General features: G+C 42.6%; 1 protein-coding gene across 3 annotated transcripts in view; it reads right to left on the bottom strand.

Annotated features, from left to right (window-relative positions):
• The window catches only part of MTUS2 (microtubule associated scaffold protein 2), a 317,361-nt gene that overhangs the window by 57,712 nt on the left and 234,637 nt on the right, over positions 1–25,012 (bottom strand). For 2 of the 3 annotated variants that reach the window (XM_086772008.1, XM_086772007.1), the window contains exons 7-8: positions 9,678–9,779; positions 3,991–4,199 (exon numbers count right to left, since the gene is read on the bottom strand). In XM_086772008.1, coding sequence (XP_086628134.1) covers positions 3,991–4,199; positions 9,678–9,779 — 311 coding nt within the window. The remainder of the gene's footprint in view (positions 1–3,990; positions 4,200–9,677; positions 9,780–25,012) is intronic. The other variant, XM_086772009.1, reaches the window with a different exon arrangement.

The raw sequence follows: 25,012 nt of genomic DNA on the forward strand, positions 1-25,012 counted from the left end.
GGTCTGCAGCCCTGAAAGGATCCCTTCCCCTTACATGCACTGTAGATCTGAAGTCCTAATTTGAAATTTCAGAGGCAGAACTTGCTAACCAGACTTTGCTCTTTAGCTGTTCAGGCATGCTGTGCTGGCAGAAAGGCATTAGCCCAGTTTCCAGGGCCTCAGCGCAGTTTGTCCGCGACAGTCCTCAGCACAAACACATCTGCTCTGAGCGTACCAGAGACACGAAAGTGGATTTTTTTTTTTTCCTCCTTGTTTATGCTCAGGACTTACCCTCCAGAATTTGTCACTTTGGGCTATTCTCCTTTAGATGGCACTGTTGCTACTTCCAAGAAGGACTGCTGCTGGCCGCTTTGCTGCACAGGACTGAAAGTGGTCCAGGACTGCCATCATTACTGGGCTAACAAGCCAGACTAAGTCAGGAGTGACCCAAGTCAGCAGAGCCGTTCGTGATATTTGCTCTAAAAAAGTCTTCATGGCATCCTCTTCATGGTATCACGCCATCTCCTGCCACTCAGTTGTTCACTTTGGAGCATCTCTCACAGCACATGAGCTGTATTGACATGATGAACATCCAATACTAAGGACAAACTCAATCTGCTCCTTTTCAGGATAAATTTGAAGTGGTTTCCAAAGTCAATAGGAGTCATGAATGCATATCTGAGAGCCTTAACTAATTAATCTGCTAATTATATAATAATGCTGTCCACAGACGCTACAATCGTTTTAATAACTAGCTAAATGTTTATGTCAGAAGCACTGCTTTAGATTTTTTGTCCACTGCCTCAGTCATCACCTGCTTCGATTGCCTAGGCTTTTTCCCAAGATAGCAAATTGGTTTAGCTGTCATTTAATGGGTCTGTATTAAGTACTGCTACATGCTGTGCACTCCTTGATGCCCATTAAATGAATCTTGCCTATTAAGAGCATTTTCAACTGAGAAAGAGAGAAGAGTCAAGGGTACAATTCAGCAGTGGTCTGGAACAGCCAGAAGAGAATCCAACAAAACCCAAAGAAAATGGTCATATAATCTTAAGGTTGCTACAGCAAGTGCTTAGAATTGGAAAGCACTCAAAGAAACTGCCAGCATGGGCAAACACTCTTTACTATATATTGACACTCTCTTCCTTCAGCTAAACATGTCTGTTGGACCACTTGTATTGGTGTTTTCCCCAGCTTTCGAGAGAGAACAGAAACAGTGTGAGCAAGACAAGAGAGCCATGGGCAGGAGGAGGCTCCTACCTGTGTGCAAAACACTGCTCCCTTGGTCACTTTTAAGACTCAGTCCAGTCCTCGCTGCCTGGGAGCACATTTTCCAACAGGATTCAGCTCCAATTCAGAGAAAAATCTATGTTTGGATATTATTTTGGTGTGGTGTACGGACAGAGAAAGACATACTAAAATTAGGCTATGGGTGACTATCAGCCCAAAGAGGCTCCCTAGCACCAAAGTAGGATTGGGCCCTCTGCTAAGCAGAGCAGAACTGCCAGTTGGGTAAATCAACCCAAAACTTCTCTGCAATAAGGCCCTACCTTGTTCCTGAACAAGTATTATTCCCTTGCCAAACTGCAGTTCTTCTCAGACCTCAACCATTTTGCCTGCAGGCTTCTCAGAAACAAACAGACACTATTATTATTATTTTTATGATGGGAAAAGTTTTTTTTTCCATGCTGCCCTAACTCATAGCCAGCCAATGTAATTTTGCTCAAGTTTTCAAACAATAATGCCATCTCAGAAAATGTCTACAGATTGTGTTTTCAAATGACACTCAAAAACTTGGAAGTCTGTGTGTATGTTGCAAGACAACAGACTGCCCAATTACACAACTGCTTGAGTAGTCCCAGATCATCCCACTATATGTAGGCTCTCAATTTAAGCATTGAATTTAAAAGTGCAGCAGCCTTAGGCATCTCTGGAGGCCTCAATCACGACAGGCAAGTACCTCAAGCAGAAGTTCTGATCTTTGGTGCTGTAAGTAGTCTTCTGGAAGTGCTCACCTGCATCCATTCACTAAAAATGTAGCCTAAAACAACTGTACTCCTAATGTAGGTACCACATCTGAGTACCTGCTAGTGAGATACCGGAATAACTGTTGGGCTCACGCTGACTATGCAGCTCATCACCCAGTGAACCCAGGGGTGTTTTTGCTAGGCGGGGTCCATGTTACATAGCTCCCAGCAGCAAGCAGAAAGAGACAAGTGTCTCGCCCTGCACTGAATGGTGATGTGCAGATGGGCGACCAGGCAAGCCCAGAAGCGACTAACACTCAGGCTGAACACAGCTAAGTGCGTCCAGCAGCAGATGTGAAAAAAGCCTACATCTAATCCTGCTCAAGCTTGAAGGCACTTAAATTCCACAGGTATATTATTTTTCACCTCTAAGCCTTCCAGGCACTCAGAGGAGTATTACTGCGAACCCTCAGCTGTCTTGATAGTACAGAGGAGCTGGGAACATGAGACACAGCTATGCCTGGCCAGGACTTGGAGAGGACTCTATTAAATAAAGCCCTCTCAGGTGTTCTGTTTAGGAGGCATTCTCAGGACAGATCTAACATGCACCAACAGGATGAGAGTCATCTCAAAGCTCAGCTGTAGCAGCTGTTCTCATTTAAAACATACCCAGAGGAGACGAAGGAGATATGCTCAAGCTTCCAGAATTCCTTCAGGAAATTGTGAATGAGGCATGAGATGAAAAATCTCTCCCCAGTGGACAACACATAGACAAAGCTGAGCAGACACTGCTCTGCCCCTTTTTGTTTCCCCCTGCTTCAATCAAGGACACTCCCCAGTCAGCTCAAAAAAAAAAAATCCCAAAAAAAGCTTTACAAATGCCTATCAAGCCCAGAAATGTCAAGACTAAAGAAAAATAGAGGGGGGAAATCCCCTGAGAAGGTATTTGAAATATTCAGTACTTTAAAAAAGTCTGTGTATTTTCAGTTCAGTTAAGCTTCCCCCGGCAAGATCAGCTCCTACTTAGGGAAAAGTGTGAGCTACAGTATTTGTTCAAAGGTAACCTTTCCCACTAATATAAAAAAAATAACTGAATAAAGTATTTCAGAATCTGCAAAGACTGTTTGAATCTGTGTTTTGTTTTTTTGGTTTTCTTTCTCCCATTTAATACTGAAAGTTTACCCTTGTCTCTTCCAAAAGCAGACAGATAGGCAAGCAAGGATACTATCCAAACCTTGGGTCCTACTGCTGGTGACTGTCTGTTTTATACAGTAGTTAGGACACCAGCTTAAACTGGGATGGTACAAAATATAGGGGCAACAGGTGAACCGGGTCTGGACCTCAGAGCCCAGCTAGATTTCCCAGATCACTAAACAGCTTTTGAAACAAGCAACACCTACAAGTCCTTCATGGTTACTGTGTTCATATTTTAAACCTTACTCATTTTTTTTTCTTGGGTTTAGTGAATAGATAAGCTTCTCTAATTACTGACAACATTTTCTTTATGTTCTCTGTACCTGCTGAATGTAATCTCCCAAATGCTGACACAATGTTGTTCTAACGTCTTCAGGAATAACAGGGATCACTCTGCCTGATTTGTGGTGAACAGGAACAACAGATAAGTACTGTGAGAAAGCAAACCTTTTCCTTCATCCAGCACCTTTGGCTGACTAAATGCGTGGATTGTTTTTCCACTTGTTCACAGGTATCAGTATCTCAGTTACACTTTCCATTCCATCAGTAGCGATCAGGGACTGGGACTTCTAAGCTTCTGCATCTGCTTCACTCCTAAAAACATCCTGAAATTTCTCCATGCTTGTGACAAATGCTTCAGTCACAATTCTTACTCTTTCAAGTTCCTGAAGTTTTATTTTCAAATACATGGCATGAAATAATAATTCCCTCCTCAAAACAACTGTTCCAAAGAAATTACGTGCTTTGCTCCCAATAAAAAAGTTCCAACGATTGTGGAATAAATCTGGGCAAGTGACTGGTGTAAAGACAAAGTATCTTTCCAATGGTAAAAAGTACCGATTGCACTTACCTGCCTGAAAAAGTGCTGTGTTGTTATAGCAAAGACATCAAAGCCGCAGCTGGCCCTTTTAAGCTCATCTCGAATATTGCTTAATTGCCGGGACTGCTCATCACACTTCTCCTTCAGTCTCTGAACGAACTGCTTTTCAGTGTCTCGACTCTCTCCTGGTTTGGGGGAGAATCCATTTTTTGGGGTGGCTGGCCTTTGCTTGGGATGTCCTACAAAGGAGAGAAGAAAAGACCATCAGGGTCACTTACTTTATATGGATGACCTTTATGTGTTTCTAAGGCCTTTGGGACTCAGCCCTATAAAAGAAATAAAAAAGTCTGTAGCATTCAGACAGATCTGTAATTACTTTCAAAAAAAGCAAGAGCACAGCGAAATACGTTTCCCTACGGACCAAAGCTCAAAGCTTTGTCACAGTAGTCTCACCTCAGGATCCAAGCCTGAAGGTCTGCTACGAGTTGAGGAGAGCTCTCTTAAGAGTGTCTTACTGAGAACTGAGGTCATTAGAGGAAGGACTTATCTCACCTGCATTAGACATCTGTAGGAACAGAGGTCTGCATCTTCACGTGTGATGCTGAACTCTTCTCGGTGACAATGAGAGAAATGAGAACTTCCAAGCTGAGATTCACCTTAGGCTATTGTATGTGGAAAACAGTTGGATGACATTCAGACTCTACACAGTTTCTTTGGCTACCTGAATCTCAAGCTTACAGACTTGACAGAGGTGCCAGATTTACTTTGCCTTTGCAGATTTGTGATAGGACAAGAGGTAATGGTTTTAAAATAGAGAGAGGTAGATTCTGACTGGACATAAGAAAAAAAAAAAATTACCATGAGGATGGTGGAACACTGGCACAGGTTGCCCAGAGAGGTGGTGGATGCCCCATCCCTGGAAACATTCAAGGCCAGGTTGGACGGGGCACTGAGCAAACTTATCTGGTTGGAGATGTCCCTGTTTCTTCCAGAGGGGTTGGACTAGATGACCTTTAAAGCTCCCTTCCAACCCAAACTATTCTATGATCCTATGATTTCCTTTTGTCTCCAAATGGGACAATGTGGGGCTGGAGCTGTCCTTCCCTGAATGCAAACACAGCATTGGTTGCTTGCTATTAGGATATCACTATTTCTTTCTCTCAACAATACTGCAGTCTACCTTGTCTGTTCCCCTTGCTCTCCCATTTATGACACTTCTAAAGTTGCAGCACAAAACAGACATGTACAGAAATGCCACCAGGTACCATGTAATGCTGACTGGTTACACCACTGGCTTTGCGTGGCTGCTCTCTCTGCACAATCGGTCGCACCAGAATCAATATATGGTCTGCCTGCAGAAATGGGTCCAGACAGACTCTGGCTCCTCTGATGTGCTCCAAGTCGGCTTGAAGCAAGCCTGATTGTGTATAAAGATGTGAACCTACTAGTGTAGCTTGTCTTTAGGGTATCAGCTCAAGTACAGTGTCATATTCATATGAATGGCACAAGAACGGCACAAGAACTAAAGCTTACTCATGATAAGCCACTTCAGGGAAGTGAGGCTTTCATCCTAAATTAAGTTCACATCTTGCTTGAGTCAACTATCCATTTCTCTGGATATACTCCGTTATGAAGATGAAGCAAGAAGGGATAGTGTTCTGGTAGAGTCAGGTTGCTCAAGCCACTGCTTGGACGGTCTGCTTGTCTTTATCTTCCTAGCTTTCTGAGAACTCTCCTCTGCAAACTCTCCTCTGCAAACATTTATGGTCAGCTGGGCAATACCTTTGCACAGCTTACTGATTCTTTTTGCTACCTTCAGACTCTCCTCAGCTGATGCTTTTTAGCCCATTGCTGAATATTGGCCAGGAATCTCTGGTTGTCTTCCTCAGCTCTTCCCAGTAGTCTCAAGCTTTTAGCCTAGGAGCTAGACTCATAGAATCATAAAATAGTTTGTGTTGGAAGTAAGAAAAAGGAGAAAATAGAGTCAGACACCTTGTTCTCATGTGTTACTAGAGATGATAGACATTGGTCTGGATACAGATGAAAAATGAACATTTCTATGTTACCAGAAATGGTTGGGTATGCAAGAATCTGAGAAAATTGTATCTTGTAATTTTATAGTCTTGTAGTATACAGTTCCTGAAAAATAACACAGAAACAATGTCTCCAACCAGTCCTCAGCAATGAATGTAACAAGAGACAGTATTCTGCTGTGGATACTACCTATCCCTTTCCTGAAAAACAGAAAAATCCTTCCACAGAGATGCACGTGATGGTATGAGTTTGAGCCAATTTGTGAAGTAGAGCATTGTTCCAGAGGTAATTTTGGCAGATGTGCTTTAGATATTTTAGATCTTGAAGACTGTGGCCTGGGTATTCAAATGGATCCTTAGGGCAATTTTACTACATCAGGCAAGGAAGCAGTATGGCTTTCTTAGAGAAATACCCCAGCAGCGTATTCTTACTTTTCCAGATCTCCAGCTTGCGTGGAGCCACTGGGAGCATATCTTCCAACTTGCTCAACTATGTTCTAGCTCCAGGCTAAGCTTACAGGGAGCTAGCTCCAGCAGAGATGCTCCCTCATGTCTCCAAGTATCTCATGCTGCAACTGCAAAGAGCCACAAGTGCAAAACAGGCTTTGAAACTTTTTGTGCCCATGACTTGCACTTGCAAAGAGGAACATCAGGTTTCGCAACATGTCAAGACTAACTTCATGATGTTGCAAGACCTAAATAATACTATCAGGGATGTTAGAGAGGACTTTCTGTCATTAAGAGAGTGCAACCAGCTTAGCTATTGCCCTCTATCCATTTTCATGTCAGATAAAGCCTGTACACCTTTTTGTGCAGGAACGATATTTTCTTGCAGATTCCTTCATTCATTTAAAGGGGCTCTTAACTGGGCAGTAGATGTTATCACAAAATAAGGAATTCATAAAAGTAACAGTCATAAATATCTGTCTTTTTAGTATAAAAATCTTGGATTATTTAGGCAGCATGGTGATGTTAGAACAGTAGGCATACGGAGAAGTGTAGGGGGAAGCCCTTGAAATCCATCCAGTTTTAATTAAAACAGAAACCCATCAGGTTGTTTTGTCTTCTATTTTACTAGCTTTCCTGATCACCGGAATAGTGAAGTGCGTATCTCCATGTTGTCCTTGTCAGGACTATAAGCTGTCCTTCTAAACTAAACTGTGCTGTTCTCCTCAGGGATAAATTTGAATTTCTCGGTTCATTTGGGTCTGAAAAGCAGCTTACTAAGCTTATTCTGTCATTGATGTCTCTCTTCTGTTGCTTTGCACAAAACAGAGTATATATTAATGATGCTGGCCCTGATCCTGAATGTCTTTTTTTGCTGATGTTGGGACCGGGGGGTAGACCCACTGTATGCTGAAATCACTGAACCCCTTTGATCTGCTTCAAAACTCCCAGGTCTTTTTCATCTACCTGGGTGTTTGAACTAAGGAGACATAACAAGTATATACTAATAATTAACACAGTCTATGAGGATTTAGATGAAGAATGCAATTTATTTGTCTCTTAATTGTCCAATTTCTGACATTTTGGTAAGGCAAGTGAGGAAATTACTTCGAGGGGATTGATAACAAGCAATCTGTAGAGTGACAGATGTCAGAAAGAGATGACACCATCCTGCAATGGGGCGACAGGAGAGCACCTGCATCCATGTACACCTGCTCCTACACACAGATTTCAGGACTGGTATTGCATCAATAGATAAAATTGAGATCCCTACAAGACTCTGCATCTCAAAATTGCCTTTCAAGATTTCAGGAGGACTGACACAAATTCTAAAGATCAGATTCAAGGCTAAAAATATTTGTATGACAGTCAAAAACAAGCGCTGGTTAAAGGGAACTGCATGTGAGGAGGCCAGTTGCCCCCCTAGGAGGGAAAACAACCTAGAAACAGCAGTCAGAAATTTTAGACCCTCTTCCATGGCCACATGTAGCTGTGGTGGAGTGACCTGGGGGACAGATACTCTCCCATCACAGTGTAAATGCTGCACGAGTTTGCGATCCTGATGGAAGGAAGGCTGTGCTACTGCCCCTTAGCCCCAGCTATACTCACTCCTTGTCCTGTTTAATGACTGCTTTATTTTGTGAAATTGTTAAATAGGTGAAAAGATTGTCTGTCTTTATTGCTTTATTATTGCTGTTGTTATTTCAAAGAATGCTAAAGGCTACTCTAAAATAATAAATGAAGATGAGGTTTATTTTCTTATTTGATCCTTACAATGATAAACTATTTTATGTTGCCATAACTTCAGACAACCAAGTTTAAGAAATCCTAAATGAGTCTGATGGAGAGAGGACAGTTACTCAGCCTCTCATGAGAATGAAGAAACCTTTGAGGCCTCATGAATTGAATACAGCAAAAATTTGACCCTTGAAAGTTGTTACATCACCCGTGGAAATGCAGGCCTCCTTAAGACAATACAAATACACAGTACAAATATGCCTATGCTCCATTTTGCTTTCTAATTCCAATGGAAGCAAATCAGCTGTGTTGTAACATGCTGCTACAGTCACAATCAGTGCTGGTGCTTAAACTGAACTCCCACCGTTATAAATGCTGGTGAGCTGCTGGTCTAGCACTCTCCGCAACAAATTTTTCTTTGGATGTCTCTTGGTGATCTCACCAGGTGCCAAATAGTCTGAAAATTATATAATTCACAGGACAGTGTTAAAGTATCTTAGTAAGAAGAATAATTCTGAGTCCTGTTGCTGCGTGGAAAGATTAAATTTAACCTTCCATTTTCTTGACTTTGTTAGTTGGGAAGGAGAACAATAGAGATTGAGTTTAGTAAACATGAAAAGACTCTTGATGCAAGTATAGGAGCTGAAATGCTGTTCTGCTGTTCATATGTTACCACCAAATGAAGAAACATGGGGTTCTACCCCCCATAATTATAGCTCAAGTATCATATTATTTAAATTATTACTTAAGTAATTTTAAAGAAAAATGAAGTAACAGAACAGAAGATAAACTGCAAACACAATGAAGTCAGTGGGACCATGCCCACTCATTTCAGAGGCATTTACATCAGCCAAAGGCCAGTCTTACAAACGCATTTAGGTACCTTATACATTTGTTAATGTACACTTAGTAGACATCAATGGAAGTAAGTTCTCTTGATTTTAGTAAGTAAACAAAGGTGTACTTTAGAAATGCTAAAAACATGTGTTTGTGCCCAGCATTGAGGGGTAAGTTGACAATGCCCCAAAAGCACTCTGAAGGTTATATCTATAGACAATCCCTTTTCCAATTATGCATATAAATAGCCCAGGAAATTTAATGCCTCTGCACAACAGTAAGAGTAGATTCTGAGTAATATACTATCACTCCAGGTAATTGTCTGAGGTGTCTGTTATTTCACTATATCTATCTGCTCTCTTTTTATATAAGACAATTACAATGAAAAAAAAGATGTTCCTGTGCCCTTAAACATGTAATAGCAACAACTCTTTGCTTTGAAGGAGAGATGATTGCACAGTTGTAACAAAGAAAACATAAGTCTGTTCAGTTCACGCATTGGTATGATAAAGTCTGCTATACTCACAGCTGGTTTAACGAACCTTGGAAACAATCAATCTTCACTTAACAACAGTAGGTCTCAGATTTTAGTGTGTTAACAAGAGATGCAAAGTCGACAGGTTTAAATTTTCCCTGAAACAGTGCTTTTGGGTTCATAAATACCTGGTGAATGGAGCTTGGTGGCTGTTACTGCTGATCTTTTAGGGGATGAGACAGCTGGTCTGGTAGCATCCTGATCTTTTTGTACTTCTTTCTTCAGACCTGCTTTAGAAAAAAAAACATAAAGGAAGAAAGAACCCCATTTTATAATTCTGTTTGCAATTGTGCAGAACTATGTCACTAAAAGACATACTAGAGTGGCACAATGTAAGTATTTGCCAACATACATCCTGGGCTTTGCACAGAATGACACTACACAGTACTTCTGTGTTGGATGCCAACCTGCCACTTCTGCAAGCGTGACTGTGTGCAGGTGGCTGAGGTGACATCCACAGCACTAAGGAAGGTCAGAAGAAGGCCTTACACACTGTCTTGGTTCTCCAGCTATCTGCACAGTGACAAATGCCATTAAGGCACAAACAGCTACACAGGTAGCCCATCCTATCTGTTCTGAGCTCTGTGTTCTGTTTCTTTACCTTGCTGTGCATCCTCAGCCAAGGATCTTCTGCGCTGGAGGAGAAGCTAAGCAGGACTGCATGAAGCTGACTTAAGTTACCGGCAGGGCCTCGCTCTATCAACTTTTTCCCCTGGTTAGGAAATTGCCTTTTCTGGCCACCAGCTTTCCCAACAAGGTCTCGTACAGACAAGAGACAGGCTTCCGCAGAACCAGAAGCAGGCAGGTTGTGTCAGGACTGTGCTGGATATGATGCCCCAGACAGGTGAGTTGGTGTCTGCCTGTGCAATAAGTCAGGCGGGGCCAGAGAGGTGCAGCATGTTCAGTGCACAAACCTACAACACACTGTGCCAACACAGGACACAACAGGGCCATACTATTGCCACCCACAAGGCTGAACCAACCCCTGGTCCGTGCTCATCTACAACCCAGGCATGTGCCAAGCTGCCTGCCCTCCCTCCTCCCCTCTCTGTGTTTGTAGCTCTCCAGATCACTTCTGACCTCTGCATTTATCTTTTTTTTTTCCTGCCACCACCAATTATTCCCACTGACAGCATGATGCCTCAGAGCTCTTGAATTATGATCTCCAGAAACTTTGTGTTAGCCTTTCCTCTTCCTTTAATTTTTCCATGGAAGGCAACTCAGTTTCTGTTATTATTCCTCCCACTGCTGGAGCTCTCTGGTTACAGACCCAGGATGGTCTGTCAGTTGTCCAAGCTCTGCAGTCATCGACTGCCTCTTGTACAAGGGAGATACAACTTCATCTGAAAGCCAGAGCGGCCACCCAAGCTCAGCTCACTCCTCCTGCCCACCCACAACTCCCATTAAAATAGCGTTGGGACCATGCTGAGTGCAGTAAAATGAAAGCCCTGCCCTTCTGGTTTGCCCGTGGCGTGACAGTCACAGCCACAGGATTTCATGCAGAAAACACTCACCAAGGAAGTAAGAAGGAAGAACAAGAAAAAGCAAATCCCTGAGACATTAATGTATTTTCCTGTTTGCTTTCCTTTTTTACCATTAGTGTTTGTTGGGGGTTGCATTTTAGCCTGCAGGACTGTGTCACAGCCCCTGGATACACAGGGAAAACAGAGAGATTTAAGGCAAACCACTTGGTAATTTTATATGGGGATCATAATCTTCAGGGACACTTACTGGATGACCAGTGTTCCACCCTCTGCAAAGCCACAGCTAGTCATAGCTGCAGTAGCAGGCTTATTTCTGATGCATCATTCACCCTTCCACTTCTGCCTGCATCAGGACTTGCAAGCAGCGAGCTGCGGACACAGCGTTTGCCACGTACCAGAAGCCAAGCTTCATATTTTCTAGCACCATCTCTCAGCATTCACTTGTGTCCTGTGTCCAACCATTTGTAGGACGATGGCACAGGAGAAGGTGTAACACCCTCTTTGACTTCATCCCACTGTTCACAGGCAAATTAAATCACCCCATCAGTCACCAGGGGCTAGTAAAAACCTCACTCTTCTTCATACCTTTACTTTGGTCCATCTCAATTTTCTCTGCTGTTTATAAATTTGACATGTTGAGGCTATGACTCTCATTTGTGATTAATACTTTTCACAGTAAATTGACTGAGGATATAAATATCCCATGTCTGTCACCTACTACACTGTACTTTATTACAGAGCAGGACACAAAATAAGTTTATGGTGCCATTTCATTACTGGGGACCAAGTGAAAGCAACCTGAGATAGGAGCTGGGATACAAAACCAGAGCTTGTTTTATAAGGTATAGTTTATATGGCTACAGATTCAAGCATTACTTTTTCATGGCAGTGAGGCCCTGCTTTTTCTGTGTTTTTCAGAATAAAAATATGATGCACAAATGGGCCATATACCAAGCTCCTTCATAAATTTACCTATGGCAAATGTCAAACACAGATAGTAGTAGGATAAGCGTGTTTTCCCTATACTTTCAGCACTAACAAGGGGCATATAAATACTTAACTGCTTTTGCTTTTGATAAGTTTTCAATGAGGAACACGTGGAGAATTAGTTCAGCCTCTTAACCTTAACCACGAAAGAAGGAACAATTCTCCAAATAGAGCTCAGTTGAAAGAAAAGAGCAAAGAAGCAAAGCAGCCCAGCGAGCAGCATTGCTCTGTAGAGGGCAAGGCAAGCTCTGTGGAAGGCAGCGAGAATCGCATGTGGGTGCAGATGGCAGGGGTGGCTACAGCAGAGACGTTGGCCCCGGAATGTGGGAGATCAGTGGAGCAAGCCAGAAGCAGGTTGAGAGCGAAGGTGCAAACAGATATCTTGGCAAGGACAGAAGCGTAGGATTAATAACAGGAGGGGAAAATGAGGACAACTGCCCTCCTTCATTTCACAAGATTAGGAGAGCTCCTAAGGTCTGGTAGGGGAGGCAATGCAGCAACCAAGGAGGCGAGGAGGAGTTGTGCAGCAAGGGAAGAGCCAGCGCACAGCACAGCCCTGCTGGGAAGGGGCTGGAACACGCGGAGCTAGTGATTATTCAAGTTCTCCTTCATAAGTAGAAGAGTCCTGAGGGCCTCTCTGTGGCCCTCCTTAGTGGAGAGGGATTTAGGAAGCAGGGAGCAGGCAAAAGAAAGGACAGTCCGCAGGAGAAAACCCTTATCGTTCTGCTAAGCTCATCACCCACAGGGAAATCTTAGGGGAAAAACTGTCCCTGGCATCAGGCCTCGAATAAGGGCTTGTGCTGAATGTTTTTCTAAAAATTGAATTTGTTCTTTCTCTTCTTTTTTGAAACAACAGCTGTTAGTTGGTTAAAAGAGAAGCATTCAGAAAACATGTTGATTTAAAGAGAAGTTCCCACAGGGAAAATTCATTTTTAAATGACAAGAGTTTGGGCTCCGAATTTGTCATTTCACAGCAATCTAGAATTTCACATGTTAAAAAATCTGTAGGAGAGCGTTGGCATGATGATCAGCATAATGCTGTACCGCAGGATATGGCAGAGTGGGAGGTTATACAGCTTCATCTTTTCTACCTCAGAGTGTAACAGAAGTAACTCAAAGGTTGTAATGTACATAAAAAAAATTTGGTGCTCCACTGTAACTCAGGAAACAAGACAAACATTACAGTTGTTATTACGTGTATAAAACCTCAAATAATACTTTGGCTGTGATACATATTTTTAAACGTCAAAAGGTGTTGTGCAACTATAAAATAATTAAAAAAAAGCAAAATACAATTATAAAATTAAATTAAGCACCACAAGTGTATGTTTGTTGAACCTGCACACTGTTTTAATTTTGCTCTAAATCTGTCTTTTAAAAGGTATATTTACTCTGACCTGGAAAAAAATTTACTTCAAACTCTTAGTGCTATTGCCCACAGGCTGGAAGTAATGAACTTCAGTGAGCTCTGTGCTAAATGCCTGTACATCAGCTTTATTCCTGCTGGCAGCATAATCAAGGCTCTTAGCACCGAGCCTCCCAGTGAAAGGCTCCTGGCAGAGGAGGAACCACCACTAACTTCCACGCTTCCAGGAACAGCTTCCAAGGCTCTGCAAACCTCCTCCACTACAGGAGCTCATGGAATGAGAAGTTATCTTCCCAGTAGCCAGCAATCAAAGCCACAAAATACTCATTTTTGTATGAATTTACATTCCATTTAAGGTTACAAATCTCCCAATGTTTCCTCTCTTTTAAAAGCTATACTTACATAGAAATGGATATTTTGGGCCGTAAGATAACTATAAGAATAAATACTTGCCTGTGTTTTCCACTGGTATGGTTATGGTATTTGCTTTTGAAAAATGTATGCAAATACACAGTTCTGTAAAACTATTTACATTTCCTAATTAACACACCCAGCTTGCTTCAAACCAAACAGAAGGAGTGAAGGCAAAACCATTAGCAATACAAGGCAAAATGCTCCAGACACGTTAAATCATTCAGCAACCACTTGGAAAAACAGCTGACAAACAATGTCACATCTCCATCCCTCCATCATGTGCTGAACCCTAGCCTAGGAACCAGAGCTAAATACACCTGTTTGAGACATCTTTTCAAGAGCTGCTGCAGAATCAGCACTTGTATTTGATGTACCTTTCTCAGTCTTTAAAAGCCAGTACAGTGGTGTAGGCTTCAATTCGCTTTCACACTTCAGACTGAAAACATGCTAACAAATTACACATTGAGTATTTATTCCAAAACAAATCCTAACATGCTGTAGACATCATTAAAAATTCAATGGGATTGACTGCATTCTGTTGGATTCCAGCTGTTCTCAGGCGTATTTTGTAAGTTAACTAATGCAGTCTACAAGTCTAGAAAACCCCAAGGAAGTGTTTTCAGTCACTCACAGACACAAGAGCCACTTTGAGCTTTCTTCTGCCTTTCCCCCTGATACCCATAACCAGTCGTGTCCTTGGTGAGTAATGACACATCCATGCATGCATTGTCTGACAAAAAATGAGCAAAGTTGGAACTACGATGGATTCTGTAGAATAAGAGCAGTCTAATTCTCTCTAGAGACTCTCCACTTCCTGTGATCTATGAGATGCTGAAAAGCTGTGAATAAATAAGTAGATGTTGAAGAAAGACTATGTATTTGTTGAAGTAGAAACTGCTAATGCTTGTGCTTTCCCCTTTGTGTTTGTTTCAAATTTAAAGTCAATCTGATAAGAAAAAAAAAAAAGGACTTTCATTGAATTGTCTGAAAGCATTCATTTTCTTTCCATATTAAAACAAGTCTTTTTACCTGGTATTAAAAAAAACTAAAGGAAAACTAAAACTGACAAAATGAACCATTCAACTGACAAAATGAACCGACTGAATACAAAATCTCAGGGTAACTCAGAACATCCAACGCTAGTTGTGGAGTTAAAACAATGACTTCTTCTCCTGTCATTTGACATGGATTGATCTCTGGCCCTTGTGGCCCAGAAGGCCAACCGCATCCTGGGCTGCATCAAGAGGAGCGTGGCCAGCAGGTCGAGGGAGGTGATTCTGCCCCTCTACTCTGCCCTGGTGAGACCCCACCTGGAGTACTGCATCCAGTTCTGGAGCCCCCAACATAAGAAGGACACGAACCAGTTGGAGAGGGTCCAGAGGAGGGCCACAAAGATGATAAGCGGGCTGGAGCACGTCTCTTACAAGGACAGGCTGAGAGAGTTGGGGCTGTTCAGCCTGGAGAAGAGGAGGCTCCAGGGAGACCTTATAGCAGCCTTCCAGTACCTAAAGGGTGCCTACAGGAAAGACGGGGAAGACCTGTTGTGATAGGACTAGGTGTAATGGTTTCAAAATAGAGGGAGATAGATTTAGGTTAGATATTAGGAAAAAATTTTTTACAATGAAGGTGGTGGAACACTGGCACAGGTTGCCCAGAGAGGTGGTGGATGCCCCATCCCTGGAAACATTCAAGGCCAGGTTGGATGAGACTCTGAGCAACGTCATCTGGTTGGAGATGTCCCTGCTCCTTGCAGGGGAGTTGGACTAGATGACCATTGAAGGTTCTTTCCAACCCAAACCCTTCTATGATTCTATGATCGCATAGCATTTTATTTTCATTTCCTCATGGAGTTGTGCTATGGCATGTTTCAGAGTGGTTCCCAGGGAAGAGCCTGGAAAACTTGCAGTTGAACGTCTCACTTTCACCTGCAGCGTAGTGCTTCATACCCCTATGTTCAGTACAGGAACAGCATGAATGTAACCCGCTGTATATTCACTATTCAGCTTTTAATGGAAAGTATTTGCAAAGGGGAACAAAGCAGCAGCAGACTCTTCTCCCTCCATCCCTGCAAGAGCATTGGTGCTCACTTTTCCCCCTCAGCTGACCTTAGCTCATCCCTCTCCCTCCTGCTGAGGTTGCGTTGTCTGGATTTTGCAGAAGCAGATTAAAAGAAGCACATTTGACACTGCAAGCTTGCTGGTGAGAGCTGTGATAACACCAGCCTCCTATTTTTCATCTTTACTGATTGTATTTAACAGCCTGCCCTGTTACATATGATTTACTGGTACTTGCAAAAGCACAGGAATTGACTGGGTTAGTTTTCTGAGCAATGCTTTTGATTGTCTTTAATTTAATGGGCCAAGTAGAAACAAGCTACTCAAATGAATTCTTTATTGCTACTGTCATTCCACACAAATTAGGAGATTTCTTATAGGGAATAACAGTCACTTGTCAGTGAGATAAACATTAACTAAGAAAAACAACCAAGCTGAAATAGGTATGCTGAAACACACCCCCCCAAGCCCCAGAAAAAGGCAGAAAGAATATAAAATCCTTGAGCTCTAATTTCATAGACTGTCAGGTGGTAAGTCCAGCCTGGTGGACAGATCTGAGGCCTGGAACGAGAAGCAACCTGATGCTCAGGAATTTGGATCAGGACTGCAGGCACAGACAAGGGAGCCCAGACCTGCACCAGTACCCTGAAGGTGAACCAAAGTTTCAACACACAGCAGAGTTTAGAGGTACCAAGCTGGATTTTCTGTGGGTTTCTATGTTCTGAGAGAAGGATGTGGCTGATAACCACCCTGGTTATCCTAGGTCTAAAGCAATTTAATTATAATCAACTGATTGCAGCGCTGGGTGAATGCACTAGGCTGCTTCTGGATCTAAGCAGGTATGCCTGCTCGGTGCTGTACTTTGTGACTCTCCAGAGCTGTCAGCACCAGCTCAGGAAACGCTGCCCATCTGAATCCCCTTTCCATTGCACAACACAGACATACTCTTCTTGGATTACTAACTGCTGTGGTTATGCTGAGGGGTTTTCTTTATGTATCCTGAAAGGCCCACCAGATAGATCACTAACTGTACCATGTCACATTGAAGGGTTTTGCCCAAATTACAACAGAATTAGATCCTGGTTTGATTTAGAACCAGAATTGTCCCATGGTCAATATTAATCTAAGGGGTTTGTAAAACAAATCCCCTGTGAGAGTGGGAAGTTGTTCATCTGCTGCCTCTGAACATTGCCTTCTGCAGATATTCCCACCTTTTCAGAGAAATTTGAAACAGAAAATACAGTATATATGTGCCTCACCTTTTCAGAGGTGAATCTTAGCTGCACAGTGCCTCACAGAGAGCTGCTTTCATTTGTCTTTAAACAAAACATGAAACAATAATAGAAATGGTAAATATTAATTAGGTTATCACTATATTTCTCAAAGCACCAAATATATTTAAGTGAATTTAAAGGACCTGTCTCAGTTTTTCTATTCAAGTATGCTTTTTCCCCCTCATTTTCTATATGTTGACAGGTATGTAAATATGAAAGGAGTCTAATAACACACAAAAAGGGCTGTGCAACACACTGAAAATGAATTAAGTGCATTCTCTTCACAGCCTAGTCAGAAAGCAATCAGTTGATGTCTTCAAAACAATTTGCACGACAATGATCTTCCACTACTATTATCCCTTGCCAGAATTTTTTTTTATCATCTGAATCTCTGCACAGCAGCAGCTACAGGTGTCCATTTTCATTAATTAAATGTGATTTATACTCTGTAGTCCAATTTATTTGAAAAGCACTTTTAGTGAAATATCAGGAGTATCATCTCTCTTAAGCAGTCGTCTTTTTTTTTTTAATGAGAATTTACAGAACAGGTGGTCTTCTCAGGTAACAACTAATACATGAAAGCTTGCATGTGATTTTTGTTGATTATTTTCCCCTCATTAATATAGATAGATATACTCCTTTGTGAAATATTTTCCTATTCATACATAGTTACAATGATGTACATCTCTGAAATACAAATGCAATTCTTACATCACCTGATATTCCACTCTTTCAGCAATACTCTTTATATTTAAATGACTGCCATTCTCATTGTGAAACACTTTCTCCCTGTTTTACTTTCATAAAAGATGCTGTATACCACACATGTAGTGTCTGTGCACTTTAGCTGAAACAGCGGAGTGCTCTAAGCACTTTTGTAACTGCGATGTCTTGCACAGGAGGTGGCACAGATGCAGTATGTGTCTTTAAATGCGTATAAAACATCGAGTCCTATAGCAATTACTACTAGATGATTGCTAGGAGTATTATATATAGAATATCTATCCTATCATGCTCCAAATACACAGAACATATAGAAGGAATCATTGTGGTTTCCCTACTTTTCAAAGGCTTTACTATATGTTGACTTCAATAGTGCTGCTCATGGGACAGCCTGGCCTTCTGACTTTGACTGAATGAGGCTAGTGACTTCTTCCTCAAATGTAAAATTCACCCCTGAGGTCATTTATTCACTTTTTCTTATGGGAAAATATGCTGCACTTGCAAGATGGTGTAGGTTTGTGTTATAAGTCCTTCCTGCTGGAGACAGGGATTTCCCCCTGCCCACAAGGAGGGGTACATGGTACATAGATACACCTCTCTCACCTCCAGCTAATAAATTCCACCCATGGTGGAGACCATCTCTTGGTCACAGTGTCCTGTCTCCTGCCATGCGGGGAAAAGAAACAGGAAATTGTGGTGGCTTCATTCCTTCCAACCATGACTCCATGGGAGCTGGTCTGCTGTCCAGCTATGGAGAAACTGTGCTGAGACAGAAGATAGACAGGTGCCACACCAATCATTCCCTTCCAGATGTGGTCCTCATGATCCAGCTGCAAATAAGAGGCAAGCAATAAGCAGGCTCACAAGGCTGAGGTCGTTCTTCCTAGGAAGGGGCTCTCTGATGCCTCAGCTCATCTTCTATCTTCCAAGGCTACCCTGGCAACCTCGAGCTGGATATCGTATACATTTATTAAAAAACTGTTGATGCTGCTAACCAGGAACATGATAAAACATAAGGATAAGTTCATGTCTAGCTAAGACTTTTTGAGATGTATTGTTGACACTCTGAGTCTTCCCTTAAATGCTCCTTAATCCCCTCCTCAAAACTTGCATCTGGATTGCTTGTAACTGCATTCCACTTGAGAGCAAAGACTACCTTCAATACAAGGGCATCCAAAATGGCCACTGGATATCAGACAATCTGTAGTTTCACTCATTCAAGAACATATTAAGTAATCGTCTTTTTTTCTTGTTCTATCTTCCTACACCATGGTTGTGCTTCTGTTCTTCAGTATGACTGTGTACGCAATTGCCATTATGTGATTGTTTTAAATAATATTAGAAATTTATTCGTTGCACTGTTTTTAAGACATTTAATCCCTTCAGTTTGGAGCTCTGGTGAAGGTTTATTTGGTATTGCAGTGATGATGCTAGCTGCCTCCCCAAGCATGACATTCATCATCTTATCATGTGCCAGTGTCAGTGACACAAGGTGTGGGGGACTGTGGATTAATTTTTAGTATATATTGAAACGTTTTTGAAACACTGATTCTACCTCTCTGCTCCCTTACTGTTATCCATGTCCTGCCCTGTGATACCCAGCAATAATGCCATACTCACCCAGCAGAGACTGGTAGCCTGTATCAGTGATTGCTCTTTCCACTTTGCAATGGCATTACAAGCAGACCTTTCAGAGTGTCTGTACATGCAGACTTTCAACCTTTACATCCTCTATCTGCTGCAGGACATCCTTTTGGAGACTGGCCTTTTCAGCACACCCATGCACTGGCTCTGCCATATTTAAAATATGGTATCTGATGCCTTTTTAAAGGGCTTTGGCTTTTGTTAGATGCCTTTGTTTGCCTGGAATCAGAAAGCCTAAAGCAACCTGAACACTTCACTGCTATTCCTCCACATGCTTCATTTGATCTGTAGCATCTTCTTTCTGATTTAATAAAGAGTTCAATTTTAAAAATATGTGTCGTAGTTCAGCCCTGATCGGGACCAGACTACGCAGTCTCTCTCTCACTCCCCCCACCCTCTGAGAGAATAGGGGGAGATGATATAAGAAAAAATGGCTCGAGGTTTGAGATAAGGACGGGGAGAAATCCTTAAAGTTACTGTTACGGGCAAAACAGACTCGACTTCGGGAAAACTATTCATTTATTTCTAAAACTAGCAGGAGAATGAGACAGGGAACAAGATAACCTCCCCCGACCCCTCCCTCTTCCTGGGCTTAACATTATCTCTACTACCTTCCCCCTCCGAGCGGCACAGGGGGGAAGAAGGAATGGGGGTTGCGGTCAGTTCATCACACGGTGTTTTATGCTGCTACTTCGTTGTCGGGGGAAGAACTCCTCGCATTCCTCCTCTGCTCCAGCGTGGGGTCCCTCCCACGGGCCACAGTCCTTCGTGAAACTGCTCCGGCGTGGGTCATCTCTTCCATGGGGTGCAGTCCCTCCAGAACAGCTGCCCCAGCGGGCCCTCCACGGGCCACAGCCTCCTTCAGGCCTCCACCTGCTCTGGCGTGGGGTCCTCCACGGGCTGCAGGTGGATCTCTGCTCCTCCGTGGACCTCCATGGGCTGCAGGGGGACAACCTCCTCCACCATGGTCGTCATCACAGGCTGCAGGGGAATCTTGGCCAGGAGCCACATTACTCCTCCCCCTCCTTCTTCACTGACCTTGCCGTCTGCAGCTGTTCCTCACAACAGGCTGGCAGACGCCTCTCAGGGTCTTTTTTATATCTTATTCACTTCTCATCTCCTCTCCACTTCTTGCAGCCAGGCCAGGCTGAGTTGGGCCCAGTTGGCAGCCCGGCAGGAGGCCAGAGGGTGAGGCCTGCGAGGCCCACAAGGCTCGTGCCTCCCCCTCTCTGCCCCTGCTGAGCTGCTTCACATCTTCTCCCTTTTTTTTTTCCTGTTTTCCCCTTCTTAAATACATTATTGCAGAGGCATTATCATGGGACATTCTGCTACCAATTGGTTCGGCCTTGGCCAGCAGCGGGTCCGCCCTAGGCCTGTCCGAGTCCACTGAACAAAGGGGAGCAACTTCTAGCAGTTTCCTACAGAAGCTACCACCTTAGGACCCCCTCACTAAACAAAACCAGAACAATATGGTTGTGTGCTTCATTATTTAAAAAATGTGCAAAACTGTCCAAAGGGTACTTAAACAGAAGAGTTTACATTCTATAGGGCTCTCTATCACATTGGGATGTATAGACAATATTCATATGTTATTGCAAGAGAGGAGAATTAGATTTGCTAAAACCCCTTGTCTTCATCTTTGCTTTGATTTATTTCAGACTTTGCTCCCATCAGATACTTAGCATTGTGAGGAACCAAAACACCATTTTAATTAAAAAAAAAAAAAAATCATTATTTGACCACAGCTACATCTGCTGCTACTTTGGCTCATATAAAGTTAAACCAGAGCATTGGACTAAGGTAGGGTTTTTTGCTTCTGTCTGTTGTGTGTAACAACAGCAACTTCCCAAACTTGACAGCTGTCTCTGTTCAGGAACTGTGTCTGACACAGTTTGAGATTTGGTTTTGTTCCTTATTATCCTACTCTGGTTTGATTGTTAATAAATTAAGTTAATTTTCCCCAAGTCAAGTCTGTTTTGCCCATGGCGGTCGTTGCTGAACGATCTCGCCCTGTCCTTACCTTGACCCACAAGCTTTCCATTATATTTTCTCTACTCCATCCCCCTGGAGAGTGTGAGTGAGTGGCCATGTGGTATTTAGCTGCCAGCTGGGGCTAAACCACAATGAGAAGCTGTACTGCGTTGTCTCCGATGGGCCTATTGACCCAGACACAGCATGACATTAATAGCACTTTACAGCTTTCGACCCACAAGTTCACTTTTGGCCAACGTGAAGCACAGGCAAAGAGTTTCCTTTTGTGTGCATCTATGGAAGCAGACACGGTTACTGGAGAGTCACACAAAGACAATAACAAGTGGTCTGAAGGAAACTACACCAAGACTAAGTGATAACACAGAAAGCACCTATTGATAGCCTCAGGACAATGAACAACTGTAGGTTATTTGGAAGGAAAAAAATTGGAAAATTTCTCATAATGATCCAAATTCTGTATGACCTCTTATTTTTCAGCTTTGTATCCAGAGGTAGTAAAATCCAGCAAAAAAAAAAAAATAGTGTTTCATTTCCTAGAATTAATAATTTCATAGATTAAAAACCCAAATTAGAAGTCAACTTCAGCTTTCTGCCAGCCTCAGTAATTCTTTTCCCCTTCAGTGTTTATGCCCTAATGTGACAGTAAACGCTCTTTCTGGAAACGTACTGCTTAATCAATACTGTTTTGCATTAAGTTGTAATTTCTGCTCTCTTGTGTGTGTCTGAGATTTGGAACCTGTGCAAACTCAGAGGTGACAGCCTGAACCATTCAATTAGTCTTGCCTATGCTAGATTTTGTGTATCCACATTAGTATGATTGCATATTAAACACCACTGTTCCAGCTCTTTGCAGTGTCCCAATACTGAAACCTCCCTGGCAAGGACTCACTCCTCACTCCTGGCAAGGGTTGCACAAGTAGTAAAACACTCAGGATTTCTAACATTGTTCCCTGTGACAAAAGACGCCCAGAGGCCAGAAGAGCTCCACATCAGAAATTTGAAATAGCCCTTTAAAGCTTATCATGCCAATGCCAGTAGCTGGAAAAGAAAGGCTTTTGCTGGAGATGTCTAGGGGCAAATCTGATACTAATCAAATACTGCTGTAGCCTGGAATGACATAACTAGCTAGGGACCAGAGGAGAGGAAAGGAAGCTCAAAGGAAAAGAAAAACAAAAGCAAGAAAACTTGAGAAGGAAAAAAAAAAAATCAAACCACTTTTTATCCATACCTTCTGTTCATAGATTGGCCCGTTCCCCCGTTAGTTAGTGCAGAGGCTGGAAGTAAACAGTTTTCTGACAGTAAGTCACTCCAGACTGTGTTGGACAAAAGACCACATCCTCCTTTCTTGACTTGCACTTAGCTGGACTGCCTGAGGCAAATGGTTTCAGCTTCATTTTCCCTGCCAGATTCTCTAAGCCACTGATTATAGCAGCAAGTGCTTTTCTGCAAGTGTTAAGTTAAGCAGGTGTATTGGGTTTGTGTGGCAAGGTTTTTGTAGTGAGGTGGCTGCAGGGAGAAGCTTCCCCACCATGTCCAATAGAGCCAATGTCAGCCAGCTCCAAGACAGACCTGTCACTGGCCAAGGCCAAGTTCCTCAGTGATAATGGTAGTGCCTTTGGAATAATGTATTTAAGAAAGGGAAAAACTGCTGCACAACAGCAGCTGAAAGAGAGGAGTGAAAATATGTGAGAGGAACAATGCCAGAGCAGAGATTGTCCTGCATCCTGTGGTGAAGACCATGGTGAGGCAGGCTGTCCTCCTGCAGCCCATGGCGGTCCACAGTGCAGCAAATATTGACCTACAGCCCATAGAGGACCCCACACCAGAGACAGTGGATGGACCTGAAGGAAGCTGTGACCCCGAACAGAGTCCACACTGGAGCAGGCTCCTGGAAGGACCTGCGGCCCCATGGAGAGAGGAGTCCATGCTGGAGCAGTCTGTTCCTGAAGAGCTGCACTGCATGGCAGGGACCTATGCTGGAGCAGGTTTTCTGGCAGGACTTGTGACCCTGTGGGAAGGACTCACATTGGAAAAGTCTGTGGAGGATTTTCTCCCATGGGTGGGACCCCACACTGGAGCAGGGGAAGAGAGTGAGGAGGAAGGAGTGGCAGAGAAAGGAGATGAACTGATCACAACCCTCATTCCCTGTTCCTCTACGCCACTCGGGGGAGAGGAGGTAGAGAAATTGGAAGTGAAGTTGAGTCAGGGAAGAAGGGAAAGGTGGGGGGAAGGTGTTTTAAGATTTGGTTTTATTTCTCAATACCCTACACTGGTTTGATTGGCAATAAATTCAATTAATTTTCCCAAGCTGAGTCTGTTTTGCCCATGATGGTAACTGGTGAGCGATGTCTCCCTGTCCTCATCTTGACCCACGAGCCTTTTGTCATATTTTTCTTCCCCTGCTCAGTTGAGAAGGGGGAGTGACAGAGCACCTGGCATCCACCCAAGGTCAACCCACCACACCAGGTTAATCTATCTTGAAACTAGGTGGCTAGAACTAGTAATGCATAAAGTCTTTGTCTCATATTTTGTGCTGATTTTTCCTTCCCAACTTCATTTGCAGTGTGTGTTATCAAGCCCAGTGGGACTTACACAGAGATGAAACATTCTGTTGAATAAGAGCCATACTGGGTAAGGCTGGTGATTTACGCAAAATTCTTTATTTTGGAATCAAACCTGTTAGATCAAATCCAAACTTGATGGAATTTCTATACTCTTATTGAAACTCTCTCTTTTTAAATCTTTACTATTCTTAATAGACATGCACATTCAAGACCATGAAGTGCCCTATCCAAACTGTCTCTCTAAAGGAAAATGCTGAGTGGAAGAAAGTCTGACCTGTCCTTCTGCATAATGTTTTCTTTAAATAGGCAGATATGAAGCTACAATATTTTAGAGACAGAAGTAGAAAAGCATTTAAAAATTAAAAATCAAACCTAAAGGAGAATCTTAGGAGAGAGGGGACAATAGAAATGGGAAAATAATAAGGCACTGGAAAAGCAAGGAAAGATTAATGAAAGTGAAACTAGGGATTGTTTCTATGAGAAAATACCCAGAGCCATGAAAACTGTGGGACTAAAGCAAGATTCAGGCACATCAGGTTCTTGCAGCTCCAAGCCTGTAGCTTACTAGTAGCAATAGAAAAGCTCTCTGAAAAACATGCTGGCTTTGAAGAGTAATTTTGTCTGAGATCATCTGTGGAACAAATCCAGGTACTGTTTAAGTCAAATAAATTCATATTTCACTACCGTCATACAAATACAGTGGAGCATGTTTTGCTCACTAAAATACTATGTTACACCTCATGCCACCCTGTCGTTTTAGTGATCTATGAAGTGCTTTCCAGGAATATAAATCTTGAAACCATATTCTTCCTTCCCCTCCACATTAGAAGGAGAAATAACCTCAGTAGCCAAATGCAAGAGTTCAACAACCAGTTCAGGCACAGGCTTCTCATCAGTAAGATCCTCCAATTATGTCTTTAAAAATTACTGTTTTTAAATGATCATTAATGTTCCTTTCCTT

Source organism: Chlamydotis macqueenii, chromosome 1 (assembly GCF_036417535.1).
Source record: "Chlamydotis macqueenii isolate bChlMac1 chromosome 1, bChlMac1.mat, whole genome shotgun sequence".
NCBI lineage: Eukaryota > Metazoa > Chordata > Aves > Otidiformes > Otididae > Chlamydotis > Chlamydotis macqueenii.